The 24,062-nt window shown below is 40.0% G+C and overlaps 2 protein-coding genes across 2 annotated transcripts; one reads left to right on the top strand and one right to left on the bottom strand.

Annotated features, from left to right (window-relative positions):
- Window positions 1-132: 132 nt before the first annotated feature.
- POLR3G (RNA polymerase III subunit G) lies at window positions 133-16,628 on the bottom strand. The gene is made up of 10 exons (XM_076362539.1): window positions 16,595-16,628; window positions 15,904-16,095; window positions 13,744-13,872; window positions 11,671-11,800; window positions 7,471-7,533; window positions 6,688-6,738; window positions 3,307-3,377; window positions 2,659-2,748; window positions 2,346-2,474; window positions 133-1,869 (listed from the first exon to the last, which is right to left on the bottom strand). Exons 3-10 carry the CDS (start codon window positions 13,861-13,863, stop codon window positions 1,783-1,785), a joined length of 741 nt encoding a protein of 246 aa, XP_076218654.1. The 5' UTR covers window positions 13,864-13,872; window positions 15,904-16,095; window positions 16,595-16,628; the 3' UTR covers window positions 133-1,782.
- A 49-nt stretch (window positions 16,629-16,677) lies between these two features.
- MBLAC2 (metallo-beta-lactamase domain containing 2) lies at window positions 16,678-23,624 on the top strand. Its single transcript, XM_076362538.1, has 2 exons — window positions 16,678-17,167; window positions 19,952-23,624. The coding sequence occupies exons 1-2, from the start codon at window positions 16,723-16,725 to the stop codon at window positions 20,335-20,337; spliced, it is 831 nt and encodes a 276-aa protein (XP_076218653.1). The 5' UTR covers window positions 16,678-16,722; the 3' UTR covers window positions 20,338-23,624.
- The last annotated feature ends 438 nt before the right edge of the window (window positions 23,625-24,062 follow it).

Here is a 24,062-nt window from a genome sequence, read left to right as displayed (position 1 = left end):
TCAACATGCTTACCTTGTTCACCACACCTTCTGTCTTTCTCTTGTATATCACATGCAAGAAACAGGCACACCTGTTCAAGAAACAACTGCTGGCATGTGTGATGTTAAAAGAAAATGATCAGACAGAATACATTTCCTATGCAATACAGTAGAATGTTTATTAAACACTGTTTGTATAGCTATGAACACTTCAAAATAAAATTGGTATACCTCAGGTGTGACCTGGCATAGCATTTTAATTTAATTTCCTTTACATCTGATATGAATTTTATCAGAACACTTGAAAGCTACACCTTAAGGAACAAATTCTTATTGCATACAGAAGTTCATAGAATAATGCAGTACTGTTTTCCAGTCAGCAGTGAGGTAAAGTACTACTTGACAAAACGCCAACTTGCAAGGAAAACTTCCATACTTTCCTTTGCTGATAAAAGAATTGGTTTTGTTTTAAAACTGTTCTTTCATTAGACCCGATAACAGCACTAGTTATCAGGAACAGAATGTTTTAAAAGAGTAAAAAAAAAAAAACCCAAACAACCCTGATCAATAGTAATATAATAACACTGATCAATGATAACACTGATCAATAATATTTTGTATCACCAAAGGACAATGGGACACAAAGAATGCTCTGTCATTTCCTCAAGTGTCTGATCTCAGGAGTAAGTTTTCTACACTTCAGCTGTTGGTTCTTAAATAAAATTAATGTTTCAAAACATTCTGGTTTTGCTATTCTCAGCATTCTTGTCTTGTTTTCCTAATTAAAACCTCATGCATCAAAATACTTCACCACATTCTTTTCCTACTTTTTTTTTTTTTAATTACTTTGCTGTCTGTTAAGTTTCTGTCTCATTTGTTCTGTAGAAAAGTAAATAAATGCATTGACAATTACACAGCTAGCTATCATCTGCCATCTCACTTAACAGCTCTGTGAGGTAGGAAAGTTAGTATCGCCTTAAGAGGCAGAGAAACTGAGGCGAAGGACTGAAATTCTCATCACTAATCTGTGTGCCACTGGTGAAAACTAGGATTCCATAATTTCTCAATCTTAAATTCTGCCACATATTCTTTCTAAATTAAATTACCCTGAATCATTACTTATGCTGATTCATAAAGGTAATGTAACACATTGCTAAGTATTACAGTTCCTTTTTATCAAAACCCTAAAAATAATGAGCTCTTTTATAACTAGAATAATAGCTCTTCAAAATACTGTCGTTGTTTGTCCGTATTACTAAGGTCCTTTCAAGTCAGTTTATATTAAAGTGCTTAGTGGTCAATTATTTTCAGTCACCTGAATTCAGAAGTTACATAAATTCCTTCAGAGAAGTCAGCTGCCAAATACGAGCAGCTTATGTCCATAAAGGCCATAGCTCTTTTTTGCTGCAGTCATGAAGAATTTCACTATTACTGCCAAGATTTGACTGCTAAAGCATAGAACTGACTAGTGCAAATGCTTAGGCACAATTTTGATTAAAACGCGTACATTCTTTTTCTGTGCAGAGGCAATACAATGGCATATAGCTTACTCCATCAGCAAGCATTCCAGAGAACCTTAAAAAGGTGCATGTCTGCAAAACATTTGGCAAAAGAACAAAACAAAGGATCCCATATCCTGTTTTACAGCATAGTACAATTAAAAAGAATTGTCCAACGTGTCTTTGGAGAGTATACTTAAAACCAACAAAGCTAAAGCATCCGTTCTGCTGATACTCGGCCTACCTCCAGAATTCTACTTCAGGTAGGGTAAGGCGTGAGCAGTGTACCACCTAGCAACAATAGCTAATATGTTGCTTCATCCATATTGTCATCACTGCCAGCACCAAAGTCATCTCCATCTTCAAAATATGAAGAAATGTAGTCATTTTCCTAAACAAAAGGAAAAAAACATCTATCACTGTATCTGTGGAGGAGGCAATTCATGAAAGAAACACGCTTTAAACTGCACTTGAGCACCCACGTTTTGAAACAGTAATAGTTTCTTCTTTCCTTATTCCTTGGGAAAGAAAAAGGAAAATACTGCAATGAAATTCTGATGTCTATGAAAGAAGAGGCATCACTGGTTTAGTGATGAAAACGAATAATTGTATGTATCGATTGTGGCAGGACACGTTCCTGCTTGCAAGATCTTTTTTTCAGAGCTCTTTGGGAGTAACAAATCTAAAACACCCACTTAAATTAACTACAACACAATGTAGCGCAACAAAGAAAATTAATGTAATAATGCCTCTCACTACAACTCTCTCTCAGCGTCAGAGAAGCTAGGGACATTTCTTTCACTGACAGCCAACACACTCCGAAATGAGTGGGATCTGACTGTGTAAATAGGAAAGCTAACATTATACCTCTTCATGCTCCTCTTCATCATATTCCTCTGGTTCTTCTGCTTCTTCATCATCTTCACCTTCTTTGTCTTTTGTTTTGTCTTTCTCATCTTCAGATTTTTCTTCTTCATCATCCTTCTTTTCCAACTCCTGTCACAAGGCAATCTCCTTTACAAGGTAATCCCATGTTACAGCAACAGCATATCCTCCATGCTACCAAAATGTTATGCTGCAGTGAACAGTGAGACAACTAGCATAACAACGTTGTGCAAAAGTTGTTTGTCAATATTTAGAACAACATGATGTGAAGCACGAGAACTTCATAAGGACTTACTTGATCAAGCACTAGCCATCGGACCTGAAGTCTAAAAAAGTATGTCTTGTGTAAGAAATTGAGATGATGATTCCCCTTTACCATCCACTGCTGGAATAATTGACAGTAGAAGGCCATGTCATACTTGATGAAACAGTACCACATACTGTATATAATAATGTATCTGTGCCAAACAACCGATGGATCACCAAGAGAAAAAATAAAAGGCCGTTTCACCTTTAAGCTTCCCATTCCCACATGGTTGGTAATCACCTCCAAAACCGAGGTCACTTTCCTCCCAAGTTTCTCTTTCTGTGTGCTTCTTCCCTCTCAACTTACTAAATTGTTTAATTTCCAACATCAGTAGACTGGCAGAACAGCAACAGATTTAAACGCACTGGCACCAATTCCTCCTTCAATAAGCTCTAATAGTAGCTCTGCTGTTCACAATTAGGCTACATCGCTACCCAGTGAAGAACAACTGGTTGTTGTGTTCAGAGTCAAACAGGAGCAAAGAAAATAGTTTCTCCACAGCCAGGCTCTATCCTCCTCCCTCTCCCAACCAAGGCTGCTCTGGTTATTCCATTTGGTGCCAAAAAACATACTAAAGGTTTCGTTTTCCTTCAGCAGTTTCTATTGTACAATTTAGAGGGAGTATGCACATCTTACCTCAATTTTTTTCAACACATCCAGATTACTTTTAGGCTCAGAGCTTTTTGCCTTTTTTGGTTTTGCACCTGCTGAAATAAAATACATCACAATTATTTTTTTTAATATGGAAGAACACAAATTCTTTTCTTTTACTTGCTCTTAAGAGCTTACGTCTTGAGAATGCCATGGAAATCCCATACCGTCTGTATTAAAATTACCTTAGACTTTGAGCTACATCATTCATGGAGGTGTAAATGCCCCATTTATGTAAGTGATGCCTATAGGGCCAGTCTGAAATTCACTTTGAACAGACAGTTGACCAAAGGTTTGGCCAAAGTATGATGTTCAGCTTCACAAAATACTTTTCACCCACATACTTGCAATATGTTAAGAAACTAGAACAGAATCTCAATTGTTATTTTTCATCATCTTGAAAGGATAAAAATGCATTAATGTTACTAATTTATGCAACACATTAATGACAGCTGGGTGCTTCAGGTAGATAGACAAAAAAAAGGCAGACAGCAGAGTTTATTAGCTCCAACACAGTAGGCATGGTTACTGCAGCTAGACGGCTTTTGGACCACAGTTGGCTCTCATACAGTGAGTCCACAGTGTGTATTTTCACCTAGTCCCCTGATTCGTGAACACCATCTTTATCAAGTTACTCCCTACAATCCAACCTCATTATGCTATGTAACTATATGGTGGAGCGAAGGTAAAAATATCGTTCCATATACCCAGGTAAGAGCTACCTGAATTGCAGCACCCTAAACGAAGGGAATAGCTGCTCCAGTTCCAGGAGTGCAGTTTGACCAGTAGATGAGGAGAAACAAAGAGCTCTGTACCGAGTGCGCCTTTAGAGAGCTCTGTGAGACATGCTGTTTCCATGATGTAACTGTCTTTCCGTTCTCCTGCTATATTCAGCACGATCACGTAAAACTTAGGACATAGGGCTGTACCTACCACAGATTAGCTCTTCTCAGCAGGGTAAAACTGCCTGGGTAACGTGCCATAGAAAGAGAAACAGTGTGCCTCAATGGAGGGGATATCCTTTCTGGAGCAGATAGTAACCCAATGCGGTTATGTATTTCATCTGGCCTAATACTTAAAGGAAGCAGAACACTAAGAGCTGCTAAGAAGACAACTGCATTTTGTCAAAAGCATTTGTCATAAATAACATTCAGTTCATTTCAGTGTTTTGCCTAGGAACGGATTACGTGACAAAAGCACTGCATGGAGCTGAGGGGAGTCAAGCTGCTCTGTAATAACATATGAACAGCGTCAAAGCAAACACATCCAGAATGAAGTAGGGTTTTAAGGAAAGCAAGTAGAAAGTGCGATTCAAAATTATCATTTCTGCACAAACCCCTGCAGGCTTTTAGAGATAATGCCTATAGAATAAACAGCCTGGAAATGGAAACAGACATGCAAGATTTTTCCCTAAATGCTGGGTGTCTCCGGAGCTTATCATAAAATTAGAGACACTGACCAACCGTTAGTAGAACTTCAAGCAAAACAGCTCCTTACATCCATGCAGCTTTGAGGTGCAACGGAATACAATCTAATCTTTCCAAATACATGTTCTCGCAATACTTGGGCTTAAATGCATACACCTGTTTGCTATATACCTATGCATATAGCTGGCCTACAAGAGCTGAACCCAGTCAACGTTTCATTTTTTGGCTTTTTTTTTGGCAGGCACTGCTGGTATCTAGGGTACCGTGGTCCACAGCCCAGGCTAAGGGCGGGGGAGATGTGGAATTCTACCCAAAGTTTTGTCACTAAGAAGGCAGGTGATCAGGTCTTAGGTTAAAACATTCAGGGAAACCGGAAAGGGGGAGGGAAGAGGTGTGTAGAAATGAAGCTGTCTCTGTACATGTAACCGTGTAGTGATCCCAAAGCTGCTCCTGCAATCCACAAAGGTAGAATGGTAGGAAGGCTGTTTGAATTTCGGTGCAGATTCTCTTGACTCCCTCACCTTTGTTCCCCTCAGTTATAAAGTGTCACCTAAGATGGCTGTCCTCAAAATACAACAAAGATATATACCAGAAGGGCTAATGTGTCACTGATCAGCTATTTACAAACCTCCTGAGTCATATGACTTTTGTATGGCCTCTGTGTCATCAGGATTCCCCCAAAAAGCTAAACACGTGATTTTTGCTTTTAGAGAAACCTATTTTTTTAATCCAATCAAATTCTGATGGTCAGCTGATCTTTGCCATTACAATTATGTAAGAAAATGTACTTTTAAAAGCAAATAGAGAAACTGGCACAAAAGAAGGAGGAAAATTCCCCCACAGTGATTCTCTGTTTACGATAATCACAACATTATTGTAAGAAGGAATACTAAATCGGCATTTATGATTTCATTGGCTCTTGGGGAGCTAATTATAAAAGCCAATGCAGTTTCTTCTTTTGAAAAAAAAGTAGGTATGTACTGGTTTCATCTTTAGAGATTTTGCCAAGTAATTTTCATTTGCATCTTGCAGTCTACCTTTAGTACCATGCTTCTCAATGACGCTCTTAAAAGGAACAAAGCTTCCAGCTGAGCCAGTCTCCATGACTACTGCACATTCCCTTTTCTTTTTCTATTTTATCCTTGAACTGAAAAATGACACATGAAGGACTTGGACAAAGAGAACAAGAAAGTAAACAATTATATGTAACAGACAGCTAAATACAGGAGGCCAAGTGTTATTTCACATCAACAGAGCAACAGACTTCTACAGAGAACTTAAAATAACAGTCATGCATACTAGAAAACACTTCGAAAAACAAATACACGTATGATGCTGTGCAATAAAAAAGTTTTTTCCTGTAAGAACAACCAATACCAGCTCCAACTGCTGTTGAAGGATCTGGTTCACAATTCTGCAGAAGAAAGCTGAAAATAAACAAAAAAAGTAAACCCAGGGAAAACAGAAAATAACCAACATTAAATCACATATAAAAGGCTTAAAAAATGCAAAAGTCAACCAAATCATAAACAAGATAATTGATAAACCCAAAAAATAAAGGAAATCTGAACCACTGGCTATTCATTGAATAGAAGAACGGTGAGTGTTGACTAAAGATACAAACTTTCAAAACAAAAAGTTTTGTGTTTTTTTTAATCTTTCACTGTTACATATCTGGTATATTAATATGGTACATCAATATGAAAGGCAGGAAAGGAAGATAAATCTGTTCCAGTAAGTTAAAACATCCTACAGAAGCAAAGCAAAAGCCACAAGAGACAAACAGACTAGTAAATTATTTAGAAAAAAATCTGCCAAAAGCCCTGATTATTTGGACTAATTAACATTTCTACCATTTTTTTTTCCCTCACCAGCTCCAGTATGTCTTCTATCACCCAACTAGTGTGTACTAAATGCTTCTTAAAAATATATAAAATACCTTTTTTGGTCTTTTTCTTTGGCTTCATCTCTCTTGGGAGTCTTCTCCAATCTGTACAGAAAATAGCTTTAACACATACGAATGATGATTGACAGCAGTAATCCTCCCCCTGCCACCCACCAAGGAAAAGCAGGGGCCCCTGTTGTGCTTGATGCTATTTACATGCACGCTTAAGTGTTTTAGCACACAACAGTTTTATGGAATTCTAGCTGTACTTTAAATTGAGGAAGTAGAGTGAGGACTGGCATTTCACCCACTTAATGACAACTGGCATCTGCCCAAAGAGATAAAAGTTCAGCCTTTCCAGTGGCCCACATGCCCTTCAATTTACATTCTATAATTAAGTTTGCAGTAGTGAGCTATACAGATACGGTTGTGGAAGTTTAATGTTATAAAATCCAGCTACCTGTGACTGAGACATCAGGTTGGGTTATTTTTAGTAACACCAATGTTTGTTCCCAGTTCAAAACTGGTTATCTGCATGGTGAGTAAGGAAGAAGGAAAGCTAGAGTGAGAGCTAAAGCTTGTATTTTTGCTGCAAATCAGTTGTTTCTACTGAGTAAATAAATAAAATCAGATTTTTTTCCTTTTTTTTTTGGACAAAACAATACTTCGCCTTGATCTGAAAACATGCAAAGGGCATAACCCTCAACAAGGAATATATGACTTGGTAAGGATTTGCATACTTTTTTATTGCTTGAAAAATAATGAATCAAACATTTAAAAAAGCAGAACATTTCACAGGTTAATAAAGAATTAGCCTTTGATAATCTCAGATATTACCTGGGGTCCAGGCTGCATGCTCCTTTTCACTGTCCTGGTATTTTTTACTGTACCTCTCAATTGCTATAGAGAAGGACACAAAGAGTTATTGAATTCAATTAATTAAAAAGGCAATCCAGACACTGTCCTTGATATTTTCCTGTAACTAAACATACAGTGTATTTTTTTAATCCCACATTGAACACTTTCTTGTGCTGTTGTCAAACACTTAAAAACCAGTTTAACGTCACTACTTTCAGGAGTTCTCATGACAATTTCCAGGATTAATCATTTGCTAAGTACTGGCAAGACCTGGATTTTATATCCCCACAAAAAAGGCAAAAACCCCAAATATTCCTTTGCATTTTTGGGGTATCTCCTTTCAAACAAAACACTCCCCCCCAAAAAAAAAAAAACAAACCCAAACCTCCAAAATTATTATAATTTATACTTCTATCCTTGTAAAGCATGAAAACATAAAATGCAGATATAGTCAGGGAAACTACATTGAAACATCAAAGGAACGCTAACTCTTCTACTCTTCAACAGTTTCAACATCAAACCTTTGCTACAAAACCAGTCAGTAACATTTATCACCACTGTGCTAATCATAAAGAGTATCCAGAATTCCCAGGTCTCAGAAGGCCGCGTCTCAGACTGATCATGATCAACTCCCAAGACTTTTAAGTACTTCTGCAATGGCAAAGCTTTGCAGCATAACAGATGTGTCCTAAACAGCAGCAACATATTTTAGTCCATTTAACCTCTTTCCAGGCACAAGAACTAAACTGAGAAATTCACTGTAAATAATACAGTAGTTATACAGTGTAAGTATATCCATTTATACTACTGCAAAAAAAATTTCTTGTACAATCTCTAATGACAAAAGCAGTATCAAAACTTAAGTATTTTTAAATCAGCCCCATTTTTCTTACCAAATTAGCATGCCCAACTGCAAAATCCACTTAATGAAAAATTACTGATTCTGACTGCAGTTAATAACTCGCTACCCAAACAGGGATAATTTTTGTGGGTATTGTACAAAAAATGGTAACAAAGACAGACGGTGACCTTTACAGTCAAAGACTTCTAACATACTCACCACAGAAAAGGAAGGGAGAAGGAAGATATCAGAAATGAAGCTCAATTTTAAACTTAGTTATGACGAGGGCAAGCAGAAGACCTACTTAAAACTGTGCAACAAAGAGCTTGCATTTAAAATGACGGTGTCTCAAGGGACATTTAATGTAGGTGGCCTTCACAGATGCTGTAGGAAACTGTCAGCACAGAGAGGGAAAGAAACTAATAGTTTTGATTTCAGCTCGAGGCTCTTCAGTGAAGAATTAATTGCTGATGCCATCAGTAAAAAACTACGTCTGACTGACTCTCGCCACTCACAGCTAATGAATTAATTCCAAACCACTGCTAAGGTGAGAGTCACCCAGTCACAGCAGATATACCTACAGGAAAAATATGAATGATTCATAGCTTACGAAGAGAGGAAAGTAGAGAACTTAATAGAGAATAAGCCTGCTACTCACTCAAAATGAGTGTTGAAATGAATGATGAAAATCTATTCTATATGGCACACTAACGCATCAAAATTGCCAGGTAGTATTAGACGTGGCTTTCATTTACTACCTGAATAATGAAAGAAAGATAGCTAGCTATGTCCTAACTAATTAAAATGTTTCCCTTCTCACACTTCAAAGGACCACTTGGCTCACAGATGTTGTGCTGAGGATTTAAAACAATCCATTTGCTCTTGTAGCAAAGCCAATTTAAGAAGTTCCTGCCCACAGTCCCCCTCCTGCCTCTGTGCCTACCAGATGTTTTGATGAAATACAGGGGAGGAAAGGGCTGTAAACCAGACAGCAGAAAATATGAGTTAAAAATAATCTACCTTGGGGGAAGAAAGTGATTTTCTTAAAGCTAGGCCACTTCTGCCACATAATGCAGTCCCAGAACACAACTGCATACTGTGACTGAGATTAAAGCAAGTTTTTTAAGCTGCAGACCACCACTGACGTAATTATACCCCACCCCTCAGATGAGGCATTTTTGTACAACTAAAGGTTCAGTAAAAAGTTACCTCAACTTAGAAACTTACCCTTGGGGAGACAATGAGGACATCTGAAGCATTATTTGAGTCTACCAAGTGGCTGTCTGCCTGCTTTCCCTGCAACTGCCAGTTTTTGTAGAAAAACAGTCTTCAAAGCTGGCAGTTCTATTAAGGAGCACACTCAGCAACAGAGAGAGAACACTCCACCTCAAAAAGAAGGCTGCAGAAACAAAGACGATTTTGAGGTGAACAGTAAGAATGATCACGAGGCAAAGTTGGAAAAGAGAGATAATATGTTCTCATACAGTGGCTGGTTGCTTGGAAATAACCCTGACCGGCTCTCAGGCATAGCAGCTTCCTTTTTTGTGCCTCAAACGGAAATAGCAAACTTCAAGCCTGACAAAGATCAAAAAGCACAAGCCTCTGGTGAGATGAGAATCCAGAGATTGAAATTCGTTTACTCAGAAGATGAAAGCGGAGATGTGATAAAGAGTAATTTGGAATTCTTCTACCACCACAAAGGGATCTAGAAATGAAGATCAGATCTGTCCTCCTTGCCTCATAACCAAGGTTTTACCTGGCCGCACCGTCAGGGTCCACCCTGGGCCGTCAGCTTGTGCTGCACTACAGCTGCCTGCTGTGTCCCGGTGACTGCTGGGCTCCAGCTGCAGGTCAGGGGAAATAGTCTGCCTTTTGTGAGCCACAACGTCTGGTCAGCAGTGTGTTCACTGCTCGTACTGCAGAGTGCTGCTCCATTTTAAACAGTGCTTTAGTACAAGAACAAGTGGACAATCAATAAGGTGTGTTAATCAGTGTTACATTCAAAGCCTAATAAAAAAAAAAAAAATTGCACACAGTCTCAAAAACCACTTCACCACGAACAAAAATTAACAAAAATTCAGAGGGGACTGGACTATGTACCTGCATCATATCTACATCATGAATATTCAGTCAGAAAATATTCTGATGGTTTTGGGGTGGAAATTAAACCTCATGTTCTAGAGTTCAAGTCGGCTCTCATTATCCAAAATCAGCACAAGATAGCAAGGAAAACATTACCCAGTGTTTGTCGACTTCAGATTTCTTAAACATTTTTATGAAGCTTTTTACCAACTGCCTATTGCACTGACTGGGCCTAGGGACTGACACATGTGGCATTTCCTAATACGTTGTATTTCCTATTTTCCTGTAACAGCACTTACCATTTATACTATTCAGAACAAGCACGCAGGAGGGTGATAGAACTAGGCAAAAATCACTAATGGAAAGAAGCACTCCTCACAGTAATAACCTCCTGTGACTGCTAGATTTAAAATACCCCCACAGCAAGGTAAACAGACATTAAAGTCTTCCCACCCTGCTCCCCTTTCCTTCTTTCCCACTAGCTCAGTTTTCTGACCAGGAAGCTTGGATTTTAACAGTATAATGATGTATGGATGTCAAGTATAGCAGAGCATTTATTGTTATCGAACAATAACAAAGCAGTCAATTTTTAATTACACATAAGCAAAAGACATTCTTAGGTCAAGTAGAGTAAGATCAAGCTTTGGCTTCTAATCCAGCTCTGCTTCTGATGCAAACCTCAGTAAATCACTTATCCTCATCTCAGTCTTCGTATTTCAGGTGACTTGTCAGTAATACTTACCAATCTTTCCTGGATGGACTTAAGGGAAAAAAAATTAGTACCTTTTATAATGTCCAGCTACTAAATATAACACTGGTTGTTTTAAGTATGTCTTTACACAATTAAAATGGAATCTGAATTTCAACACTAGTATTTACTACAGATTTCTTTGCTCCAATGCAAAGTTTTTAGGGTATTTTAACATGTAGAAATGCCTATTTCACTTGTATTGGTTAGCATATAATTGAAAAGACTGCATATAATTGGTCTAAAAGTTTCTTACTGTATATCAAATGGAATAGATGTTTGATACCTCTCTTTTTCACACAGTAGTTGCTTTGCAGTTGCAGCACTTGTAGGTGTGACCTACAGCTTCAGTAAGTGTAAAAGCAGAAAAATTCCCTATTATCTTAAGTTGCCAATTTTTATTCTTCATTATCAGTACAAAATACATCTTCAACACATGCATTTCACTACATCATCCTTCATGGAATAATTACTACTGAAGATATAAATAAAAAGCACACAAACAAACCTTCACGATCTTCTTCTACTGCCAAAAAATATGGCATTTTTTTCATAGTTCCTCTAAGATCTTGTTTTAAGGCCAACATGTAATCTTCATCTTCTCCTGTTTTCAGAGGCACTGGCTTATTGTCTGTACTCTGTACAAATTATGTTTATTATTTATAAGGTCTTAATATCCATCAAAACTATGCATTATGCTACTTTGCAAGTATACTTTATTGCATTCTGACATGCATAACTACGTTTACAACTAAATTTATACCTTTTATGACTTCGCTGTATCTTTCTGCAAAAATTTATCAAGAAATCAAGGAAAAAAAAGTATTAAAACTGTGAAATAGTCATTCATAGTCATGTTAAGCTCTTAATAGCCAAAAGCGTTTTTTCAGAACTGCCTAACTTACTCAGAAACCATTGCTCCTCTCTTCAGTCAGAGTAGTGCTGGCCTTAACCTCTTCTAAAACAGTGTTTTAACTACATTAAGTATGATTACTCTGAGTAACATGGACACCCTTTCCATGACTATTGTCACAAACACAGGTTGTACTGTCATACAACCAGGTAGCACACAGGCCTTCACACAACTCAGTTTCTGTCAACTGAATTTAAATGAATTGTTGAGGTTTGGATTTTGGGGTTTTTTTTGAACTATGAATCTTGAAATTGGGAAAGATAAATAAGCGGAAACAGTTTTAAAAATATACAGAAAACTTAGAGCCAGAGACACAATTACAGAATGGATGTTGTTTCTCACACGACAGATGGTGCACAATCAATACCTGGGCGGTAGGTTGCGAAGCACAAAGTGCTATCCCAGAGCTGGATCACAAAAGGAGTTTACTGCTTCCAGCTATATTTGCTAGCTGGCCAGCATTTTAAATCACTAATGTTGCTGATGATAAGCTGATGGTCCTTAATTGCATTTCTAATTGCACTTACAGGAAATTCGTAAGAACTCAAAAAGTGGCTATTAGAAATATGTAATAGCAACAATTCACCGCTTAAAATAATTTCAGTGTAAGTCACTCAACAACTGTAATACACTTTTGGTTGCTGCCCAATCATTAAATCTAACTCTTGAAATTTTTATCGATACTTGTTATGCCACTGGGTTAACTTTTTTTTTTTTTGAATGGCACTAGCTTTCCCCTTCAAAGTTTAACTTAGTTCTGAAACTTTGTTCACAGAAGGAAGAAAGCATCTTTAACTTCTCCATGGTATACATTAGCTATATCGGGGCTAGTAATTCTCTTACAAGGCTGATGCACTGCTGACTGTAAGTGCAGAAGCTGAAATCACACAACTTAATTGTAAAGGTAGACTAAGAGGATATGCAACATCTGGTTCCGTAAGTCAAAACCTTGGGTGAAATAACTGTTCAGAGAAATCTCAGCATAGCACCAATTATAGGCCAAACTTGCAAGTTCTGTATCGTAACATGAGATTGAGAAAAATTTCATGCACACCTTGATCAAATCCTGACATAACTGGGAAGTTCTCTTATATAAAACTGCAATGTTGTTAAGACTACTTTTCAGCCTCAAAATTGTCCAAGCTTCCTTGCACAGCAAAACTTAGTCAGAAAATGCTCTTTCTTCTCCTTTAATTTTCAAATGTATCCCAAATGCCAAATCTCCATTTCCTTAATTACATAAAGTATATCTCAGTTATTTTCAAATTCTGGCTACTGAGGTACAAGGCAATAGTCCAAAATTTTTATGTTTGCATCAACAGTATATTTCTAAAATCAGCAAATCAGCTTCAAAGACTAGTGTAACTTCATTACAAACAAATTCAGATATCCAGTGTTCCCGTTACTGTAACGTCCAGAAAACCAAATCATGATGAGGACTTTAACGAACCAACGTCTTGCAAGCAATCTAGCTAAATACGGGATACAACAGTTAGCAAAGAGACAGGAAGTAATAATAAGAAAAACAATTATTTACATTAAATGCTTCAAAATCAACCTCAAGTGCTTAGGGTTGTTCATATATTTCATGACATTATCTAAATGTGACACTGAATACACTTTACCTGAACGCAGAGAGTGTGCTGTTAAGATACTTGCTGTACTTACGGGAAATGGCGGCGGAGGCTTACACATGACATCAGGTAGAGCTGCACCTTTAGCAAAGCCAATAGCCTCGATGTTGAAGGTAAATGCAGCACGTCCTCTTCCTCTACCTGACCCAGCCATTTGGAGTTACTGAAAATAGTACAGATATTTAAAGATTCATTTTTGTTACAGGTATCGAATACATGTATGTATTACCTATAAAATTAATGTCTAACAAAGATCACAGCAATTTTCAAACCACTTTCAAAGATCGTTTTTAATGCCCATCTTACGTTCTTCCACATACTATAAATTTGGTACATGCCTAAAATCAACTCCACTCCCTCATTTCTGCTAGCCACCTCTGCATGCCTGAAATTACCTCCTAACCTAAGAATTTTAAACTTTCTTCTTCTAAACCTTAGATACACTGACTTGAGTTCAATCAGGGTAGAAGAACCAGAAAACAAGAAAAGATTAAAAAAAAAAAGACTTTCAAGGACTCTGAACTTTCCGTGAATACATTTTGCAGTTTCTGAACTTTTCTCCAACAGTTTGTGTTTGTCACTCACAGCTTCTTCGTCCTTCAGATCATTTTTTTTTTCCTTTATCTTTGTAACTAGTTTTGGGTACTGATAAAGAGCCAAAAGCAAAGAGGTTCAAGGTAAAAGCATCAAAGGACTTTTCTTCACAACAGCTCTCTCTGCTCCACTCCAACATATCTGCAAGCTAACTGCTGATAAAAGGTGGTTGTTTCTAACTAAAAATGTTTCACCAAGAATATAGAAGAAAAATAGCCTGCAAAACTGCATTTACAGTCACATCTCACCACTTCCACCGTTAAGCCAGTCTCCACCTCAGGATTGTATGACCCATGGGTTGGCAAGTAAAGCAAAATGTGAGAAACACATTTTTTGCAGGGGAAGATGTCAAGAAATGGAACCCAGGTGAAGCCTGGCTGAAGCAACGTGCTGCTGCTCACTCCCCAAGACCATGTAAAGATCAATTCAAGGCCCCAGCCCAGAAATCCCATGTGCTGTTTACCATTAATTGCGAGGTTGGTTACCCTATTGCACCCTGCTTGGTAAGAACATGCCTGTTCCAGACTTACTGCTGTACCTGTACCATCACAACTATTCCCACCGTTAGTGTGCGGGTGAGGTAACAAGTTCAAACAGGAAATAAGAAACACTACAGTAACTACAGCTTCTCATACATTTGTCTAAAATATCAAGGAATCCAGGAGAGAATTATGATTAGGAGCAAAGAAACGCATACTTAAGATTAAGATCTTTTAAGATTCCCCCAAATGGAAGCAATGGCCTATTTATTAAATGACAGTGAAAACCAGGTTGATACAAGTACTTTCCCACTTAATATTTTCAACAGGAATAAGCTCTGCTTGGATGAAACAAAATCACATTATATATTTCCACATCACTCAGCAGCACAGAAAACTGTCTAAAAATAAGCAGAAAGACCTAAATAAATCATTTTAAGAAACACAACGAAGCAAAATCTAAGCCTGAGCATTTAATTAACTGGTAATAAAAGGAAAAAAAACAGAAAAAAAAAGAAATAGCAAACTCATTTGAAAACCAGGATGAAAACCAAGATATGAACCTGGCAGAATGGAGAAAGACAAAAGATACAGTAAAGCCCCAAACATGAGCAATTATATTATCTAGGTGTGAAAAAGGGGAACCAACAACAGAACACCAAAAAAAAAGTTAAAGGAGATGTGCAGCTAGCAAGGAGAGGCACACTGTTTGCATTAAATATAGTGAATATAAAGGTCCATTTTTAAAATGCTGCTTTAAAATTAATTGTCGGTAAGATTTTCTTGAAGTAGCGTATTAGTCTGATGAGAAGTAACAAGCTTTAAAACTAATGGTATTTCAACTCAACAGTTTTACTGAAACTCGTGATTTTTTCAAGCATACCATAAACTGACAGTGACAGATGACTGGAGAAATTGTGAAGGAAAAGTTGGGATGTACAACTGAGTCACCGAGCGTGACAAAGCTACCACGACAACTAGTGTTTTGCTGCCACAAGGGATGCCTAATGGAGCACCTGGACGCATTTTCGCGTTTACAGGTAGCTTGCGTGTCATTTACTCTACAAATGAGAAGGTGAATTTCCGATTTAAGCTTTTAAAATTCCTTCAAAACTACGTACGCTGTTGCTCGGGCAGTCAGTCAGGGGAAGGCTGCAGAGGCCTTCGGGAGGGAAAGGCCTGTGGAACCCGGGTCCCCGCCGGCTGGGAGGCGGCTGGTGCGACGGCGGCGGGCGTGAGGGGACTCGGCACTCGGACGAGCTCTCGTTATCGAACGTTTTCCTCAGAACAAAACTCTCGATTGTGTTCGGATCCTTGATTTTCAGAGGCGGGTGCAATCAGTGGAAGGGAAGAGCAGATAAAAGAGAAAGGACTGAAATTTAAACACTGAGATATTGTTTGGGTGTTTTTTTTTTTTTTCCCACCTGATGCCCCTGAAGGTAAAAGGATGAAAATATTTGTCACGACGGCCGCACGCCCCTGCCATGTGAGAATACACCGCCTCCGCCCCCCCTTTGCCCTTTCCCGCTCCCTCTCCCCGCGCCTTCCCTCAGCCGCACCGCCACCCCCGTCCCAAGCCGCCGGACACCCCCGGAGGATTCCCCCTGGCTCCCCGCTCCCCTCACGACCCGGGCTTTACTTCCCCCTCCGCAGACGGGTCTCGGCCGCCTGCCCCGGGCAGCGCCCGGCCCTGTCACGACAGGGGAGGGGGCTTCAACCCCTCCGCCCCCTCGCTCAACGGCTGAGCCCCCCCCCCCCCCCGGCCCCCTCAGGGTTCCCTCGCCCGCCCCTCAGGCCTCCCCGCTCGCTCACCCGCCCGCCGCCGCGCTCCGCCCGCGGCTGCCGCAGTGGGCCGGGTCCGGGGCCGCCCCGCCCGCCGCCGCCGCCGCCGCGGCGGGGACGGCGGGGGGGGCTCGTCGTCGGGGAGCGGCGGCCGGGCGATGTCGGCGCTGGAGTGGTTCGCGCACAAGCCCCTGGGCGGCGGCATCTTCTGGATCCAAGAGCGCTTCTACGAGTCGGGCAACCGGGCCAACATCTGGCTGGTGCGGGGCTCGCAGCGGGACGTGGTGATCGACGCGGGGCTGGGGCTGCGCAGCCTGCCCGACTACCTGCGGGCCGCCGGGCTGCTGGCGCCGGCGGAGGGGACCGGTCCGCGGCCGCTGCTGGCCGTCGCCACCCACGTCCACTTCGACCACTCGGGCGGGCTGCAGCACTTCGAGGAGGTGGCGGTGCACAGCGCCGAGGCGGCGGCCCTGCTGCGCGGCGACAACTACGAGGCCGTCACCTGGCTGTCGGACCGGGAGGTGGCGCGGCCGCCGCGGCCCGGCTGGCGGGCACGGCATTTCCGCGTCCCGCCCGTCCGGCCCACCCGCCTGCTGCAGGAGGGTAAGGGCGGCGGGGGGCCCAGGTTCAGCTTCTCCGCTTAAATTAATATTCGTGTTAACGCCTGGGGTGAAGTAATTTAAAAAAAAAACAACACGTTTTAATTGTTTTGAATCCCGGGTCGCAGAGTAACATCTTTCTTGCCTGTGGTCTCGTTCTGCTTTATGGAGCTCCTCTTAGAGTAGTTAAACCGGCGTTTTTTCACTTCTCTTCAGTCTCTGCAACCCGCTTTGCGGAATCTACAAGCCATCCGCGGTCCTCATTATGGGACGGAAAAGATGCGTAGTGGGTTAAATTCTTGTTTCTACCAGTTCTGAAAGTATTGACGGGGACTGAAAAACATGCATAAAATACCCTGTGCTTGCCTAATCTGTTTGCCTGTTGATGCAGGATTTTTCTCCTTAAAATGAGATTCACTCAACAGCAATTTGAGTGACTGACTAATCGAGCACCCCGGGTTTAGCCTTAGGCTTCTAACAGCGTGGCACCACGTCAATCTGTTCTGCCATCCGGTGACCCTTGTTATTTATAAACTGCCGAGGCATAGCGGTGTAAAGAACAAAGCAGTTCATTGAAGTATGTGCTGCGAAGAATACGGATTTTGTTTTAGGGAATTTAGGTAAATGTAAGCTTTACAGAAGCGGCTTGTTACAGATAAAAATATTCCATTTAGTCTCTCATAGGTAACAATGACTAGGTTATTTTGGCAACAACCAACCTGACTGTACAATATGGTGAAGCAGAAGTCAAAGGGTAGCTGTCTGACAGACAGGTGACACCTCTTGCAGGGGACTTAGTCTCTCCGTGGCTGTATTAGGCCATCCCGCAGAGGTGCTTGGAAAAGCAGAACTGAACACTCTGAAGACTTCAGAGGAGATCCGATGTGACATTTAACTATAGGCAATAAACATAAGTTCAAGCTGTTTTTTCTTTATTAAAAATTATTTTAAAAATAATCTTGTAACAGAACAAGCACACTCGCTGTCAAAGTAACATCAGCGTTTCTAAATTAACATTAATTGAGACATACTGTGTGGAAGTGGCATGTCATCTCGGTGCATGTTGCACAGTCATTGATTGGTGTGGGGCGAGGATGTCCAGTAATGCTGAAAATACAGAATGCGGCAGGGACAATATTCTGTTACAGTCCCAAGCTGCAGCTTTTACTTGCACATTGCCTGCTTCATTCGTTGAGTTTAGTTTTTGCATTACCTTAATCTTACCAGATCTTTCAAGCACCTTTTGTTCTGGCTCTTCTAGCTAAAATTGCATTACTTATATTGTGCCTTACCACTTACAGTCTTCCTATTCACTTATATCTGCTAAGACTCACAGGTTCCCTCAGCTGTCCCAGCCCTTTTTTTCCTTAAATTCTGTACATTTCTTCTTTAATTTTTGGATGACATATTCTGCTTCTTTGTACCCTTCTCAGTGCCAGGAGCAGTTTGAAACCCACTGGAACACTTGGCTCCATTAACTTCACCATCTCCGCTGTTGTTTCATTCACCAACACAGGCATTTTCTGCACAATCTTCTCAACAGTCAAGTCTATTTCCTTCTCCTACCAAGGCTTCTCAACATTTCCCTGAAAGAGAATTTGGCTAAAAATTCTGTCTGATCATTTTGAAACTAGCTGCTTCTGCAGACGTAGGGGTCTGTTTCCGTGTTACGTACAGCGTGGTCAAATGTTAGCTATTCAGTGCCTTACAAACTCTGTTCTAGCATTTTCAGTAATCCTTTTCAGTTGAGTACCAAAGCGCATCAGGTCCTGCCACGAAAGATCTGCTTTTCAAGAGTTAAGTACCTTTAAGTTTGCTGAGTCTTGAGTAAATTCATGGCATGCCTGTCTCTGGTGTGAGACAGATCTGTAACTTTCACATTTCTGGTGCAATAGAGGTTTGGTACCTTTTTCTTGTTCTCCTTGGAACTTGAAAGGCATATTACCATTTTAAGCATTGTTTTACGATGGTACTGGATGTTATTTCTTTTAGAACTGTTTCATATAGTCGTTAAGCAGCTGCTTCTGAGAAGGTTGCTTATATGATGGTCATCTTTCCCTACACAGCCCTAAAGTTAACATATTTACCACCTGTAAATTAATGGGGTTTGCACATTTATAATTAAGCTGGCATTACAACTTAAAATCAACAGCAGACTTACTTGGCCTGTTCTCCATCCCTAGACTGACTTTCTGCTGAAAGTACCAGTTCAGTGGCTAGTACAGTGAAAAGGCATTCACATGGAAGCTGGCAAAAAAATGACCTAATGTTAAGAAAGTTCTATTTTTATATATCTGATTGAATGAGATGAAGAAGGTGTGTGGAGGCCAGTCTTGGTTCTCCTCCAGCAATTTATGTTGTCATTTTGCCTTTCAAAAGTAACAGTGGTGGAATTCTAGGCAAATTAAGTGAGGGTAAAATTATAATAAATTGTGGAACACCTTGTAAACTTTCAAAGGATACCCAGCTTAGGTATGTTCTGTTTGTTTCCTGTTTTATTTTCTCTATCACATTTCTTTTCACATTGTTTAGTTTATTAGGGTGGGAATAGATTCAATTAACACAGCCCAAGCCTGTGTTAACTATTATTGTCACTGGAAAATACCCTAATGTCAAGCGTATCTCTCAGATGCCTCTTTGGCATTCACCAAGAAAATCAATGTCCCACTCCCATTGTTGTGGATATATGGTACGTACAAACTCGCAGCCTATGGGTAGGTCGTACTCTTTGTGGTGTTTAATATACATGATAAATGCAAACGTTTTCCTCTAACACATCTGTTCACAGGGGATGTGATCAGCCTTGGAGACCGACAGCTCACTGTCATGCACATGCCTGGCCATTCAAGAGGTAGTATTTGCTTACACGACAAAGACCGGAAGATTCTGTTCAGCGGAGACGTGGTGTATGACGGATCCATGATTGACTGGCTTCCCTACAGCAGAGTAAGTGACTACGTTTCAAGCTGCCAGCGCCTCATGGAGTTAGTGGACAGAGGTCTCGTGGAGAAGGTACTGCCTGGGCACTTCAACATATTTGGGGCAGAAAGGCTGTATCGTTTAGCTTCCAACTACATTTCACAAGCTGGAGTTTGTCACAAGGTTTCTACTTGTGCCATGAGATCCATTGCAAGCGTAGCGCTTCGCATTACAAATTCGAGAGTCACTTCCTAGTGACAGTGCATTTTGTGTGATCTATTCCCTGTTGAAAAACCAAACGGCTTGTGGAAGTGTTGACAAAAGCAAAAGCAGTATGCGTTAGTAAAGAGCTGGCAAATTGATACAGATGAGCTGCAAAAATTCTCCCTATTTTTGCCTACTTCATTCCTATTTTTATAAAAAATGTGTAAGCTAGTAGCTTTAGCCAAAGCTACCATTTTTCTTTCTATTTTTTCAGGGCATGTTTGCACATGTATTGTGATTGAAATATATTGGTTTATTTTTGTTATGATTCTGACAGATGCATATATTCCAAACTGAGAGGTTTTACATTCATGCCTGAAACCTTGTTGATGTAGCACTAGGTTTGTGACTATTTACTCAACTCCTGCTCGGGTTTTGGCCTAACACAGCTCGTGCCAAGACCTGGTGTGCGCTGGGAGCAGCGCCATTAGGTCCAAGCAAGAACAGTACCTACGCAGGACTCGGTGGGCAGCAAGAGGTAAGGGCCATTCTGCAGCCGTTGTCACCTGCCGCTCGCTGTCTGCTGCACCCATCATCGCCTGCACCTTTGCAAAGCAGCTGTCTGGCAGTTTCTTTAGAATCCACTAAGGTATGGAAATGCTATACACCAAACTTGCGAGCTGGAAGGTATATAAATACATCAGTTTACCCAAAAAGCTTTTGATTTGGATCCAACAGCTGATGGACTGTTGAGGTTTTCATGCTTCCCGGTGTGGTGCAGGGGACACCTGCACCATGACAGAGGAGCAAGAATGAGTACTCTCACTGTTGGCTAGGGAACTGTTTTGCTTACGGGTGTGCGAGTTAGGAATTAAAAGAATTTGTGAACCAATCAATTAATGTGCTAGACTATTCTGTACAAAGCGGATTGAGCCCTTGCTTGATGTGTTTGGTTTTTTTCTGATAAGCTCATAAAAAAAAATTTACTTGCAGAATACATTGTTCTGTAAATTTGGGAGAACTGGACTGTGACAAGCTTAAAGGTTTTATTTGTGTTTAAGAGTATTTTTATGTGACTGGATTGTAATTCGGTTGTTAATGCTCTGTGGTAGGGGAAGGATGGAGGCATTACCATTACCTTGCCCTACTGCAGGTGCAGGATTAAACAGCCAGCACACTTGTTATCACAAAGTGAATGTAACTTGAACTGTTACACTGTTTGCTTATGAAGTGTTTAGTGCATTTTTTTTTCATGAAAAGTAAAGTGCATTGCATTTGAGTCTGTTCCAAAAAAAGTTAAATACATTGAGAAATGCTAAATGGCATTGTAACTTGCTTATGAAAATTGAATGTGTGATGTTTAAAAGCTGCTGAAATGGTTAAAGTTTGTGTAATTATTCTAACAGTCTATACATATTTAACTTTTTTAAAAGGACACTGTCTGATGTTATTTTTGTATATAGCCATATATACTTGCCTAAAAATAGTGCAAATGTTTTTCCCAAATTTTAGTGGAGTTTAACCTTATTTGTTTGGCTTTCACTTTATGGGGAAGCTTTTTTTTCCCCCCTCTCATCATAGCCAACAGAAAGGGAGCCCAAACTTTGGGCTCCGTCTAAGGCATGGGGGAATGGAAATCAATAGCCTTCTTAATAGGTGTAAATTCTGGTGAAAAAAAAAAGTTGCAAAATAAAAAGCATCTCTGTCTAAAAATTTTGGAAGAGAGTATCTTATGTAATGCTCTTCTCCTTTCACAGATCACTGCACTCCTGCCTTTACTATTTGAATATATTCTTCACCAGGATTTGTACTGATAGCTTGTGACGTGCCTAGTTCTTGTTAGCAGTGCCTATCTCCAAGCTGAAGCAAAATTGTGAGTGGGCAGGACAGGTGTAGCAATGCAACGCTTGAAAGACCTGTTATCACTCAGATCATGGTCTCTTTTCTGGAGAAATCCAAGTACATCAGTGTATTACATGAGGAGTGGTTAATCAGTGGGTAGACTTCTGTCATAAATGAAACTAAGAGGTTTTTATCTTGGCCTCATTCGGCCAGAGGAAGAAATACAAAAGGCTAGCCTGGGAAGCAAAAAAGCCACTCAGTGAAGAGGCCCAGAACAAACTCCACAGTGTGGTTTTCCTTTTTAGCCTGCTGACACGTGCTGCTATTCATGCAGCAGTCCAGACACTGTTCTTGATAGCCAAAGGTTCATGGTGGACAATCACAGATGAGGTGGCAACCCGGAAAGCCAGAATGGCAGAAAAAATACATAGCACTGAAGCTTACACCAGTTATCCAGATGAAGCCATGGTGTCACCAGTTACCCAACAGTAATTGACTGAATTCCTTCAAATTAGCCATCTGTGGCATAAACCCTGTAGTAGTCTTGCTTTATGCTTTGTGAAGGCTGTAGGAGCACTGGTGATAACCCCGCGCAATAACGCGGACAGAGAGACCTCTTCTGTCACAAAGCCTGACAATACGTATGCCGGCTGCTGAAATTTTTGCATATGTTCATTAGGAGAGTGAGATCACGTTGAATTAACATTAAACATTTCGTGTTACACCACTATCGGTTTGTTTATTTGATCCAATATTAGAAGCCCTGGAGCCAGATTTTACTGTATTGTAAAACTTGAGCTCCTAAGAGAAGGCTCACAGGCATGCCAATTCAAAAGGAAAGATGCCCTCCATCATTTGTGTTTAAATCTGTGCTCAGCATCAGCTACAAGATCCCTAAATGTCCAGATCACTGTCAAAATGCCCTATTAAGCCATGCTTAAGTCCATTAAGTATACGCAGATAACGGCAATTGCCAGGGTTTTTTTCCTTGACCAAAATCTAGGGAATAATTTCCTAGCTCGGAAGTGAGCTTTACGTGAACATAGCCCAAAATGGGGCATGTTAGTAAACTGTTGCTATAATCTAGTCAAAAGTAGTTTTTGAGTGTCTCAAAATTATTTTTATATTACAAGAAATTCAGTACTAGGTCAATGATATGTCTTAAGTATAAAGAACTGGCTCTGACTATTTTTGTTAAGAATTACCAAGTTTTAGTCGTAAGAGTTTGACAGTGTCCCTTTAACACTACTTGGATTAAATATTTAAAACATACATTGTAAGTTTAAATATTGCAACATCTTGGGCATTTAAAACTGTGTTGATTTATTTGTAAAATCTAAATGTATGTTCATGCAGTTTTCAGTAGATTGGCAAAAAAATCAGATGGGAAGTTTTGCTCTGTAATCTGTCAAGACTTTTGTGATGTTAAACAACAGTTTACACATAAAAAAATAATTTTACCATAGATAATCATAATAAAAAATGTTATAATCCTATGCAGTCCAGTCATAATTTCTAGGTATTTTTAAGAGAAGCACGTCTTCATTCTAAATGGAGTGTAAAACCTTTAGAAATTGCTAGCAGTGTTTTTCACGCTTCTGAGCAAGAGACTGCATTAGAAACGTTTAGATATCATAGATGGATGCTGCAAAGCTTTTATAAAACCATGGATGGGTACTTCTTGAAAAAACCCCTACATTTTAACACAAATCAGAATTAGGTTTTCAACGGAATTCGTACATAGAAAACATGGATGGGATGAAAAGTATGTATTTGGGTGTCAGTTTCAGGTTGTGGTGACCTAGATTATTATTTCCACACAAGACAGTAGCTAATGACAGCTGTTTACTGTACTTGAAACAAAAATGGTCACATAGCTTCTGTGTGCACACACAACTGGAGCTTGAAAGAACGCCTAGCATACTTGCTGTCCA

Source organism: Aptenodytes patagonicus, chromosome Z (genome assembly GCF_965638725.1).
Source record: "Aptenodytes patagonicus chromosome Z, bAptPat1.pri.cur, whole genome shotgun sequence".
NCBI lineage: Eukaryota > Metazoa > Chordata > Aves > Sphenisciformes > Spheniscidae > Aptenodytes > Aptenodytes patagonicus.
This window is presented reverse-complemented; position numbering and strand designations above follow the sequence as displayed.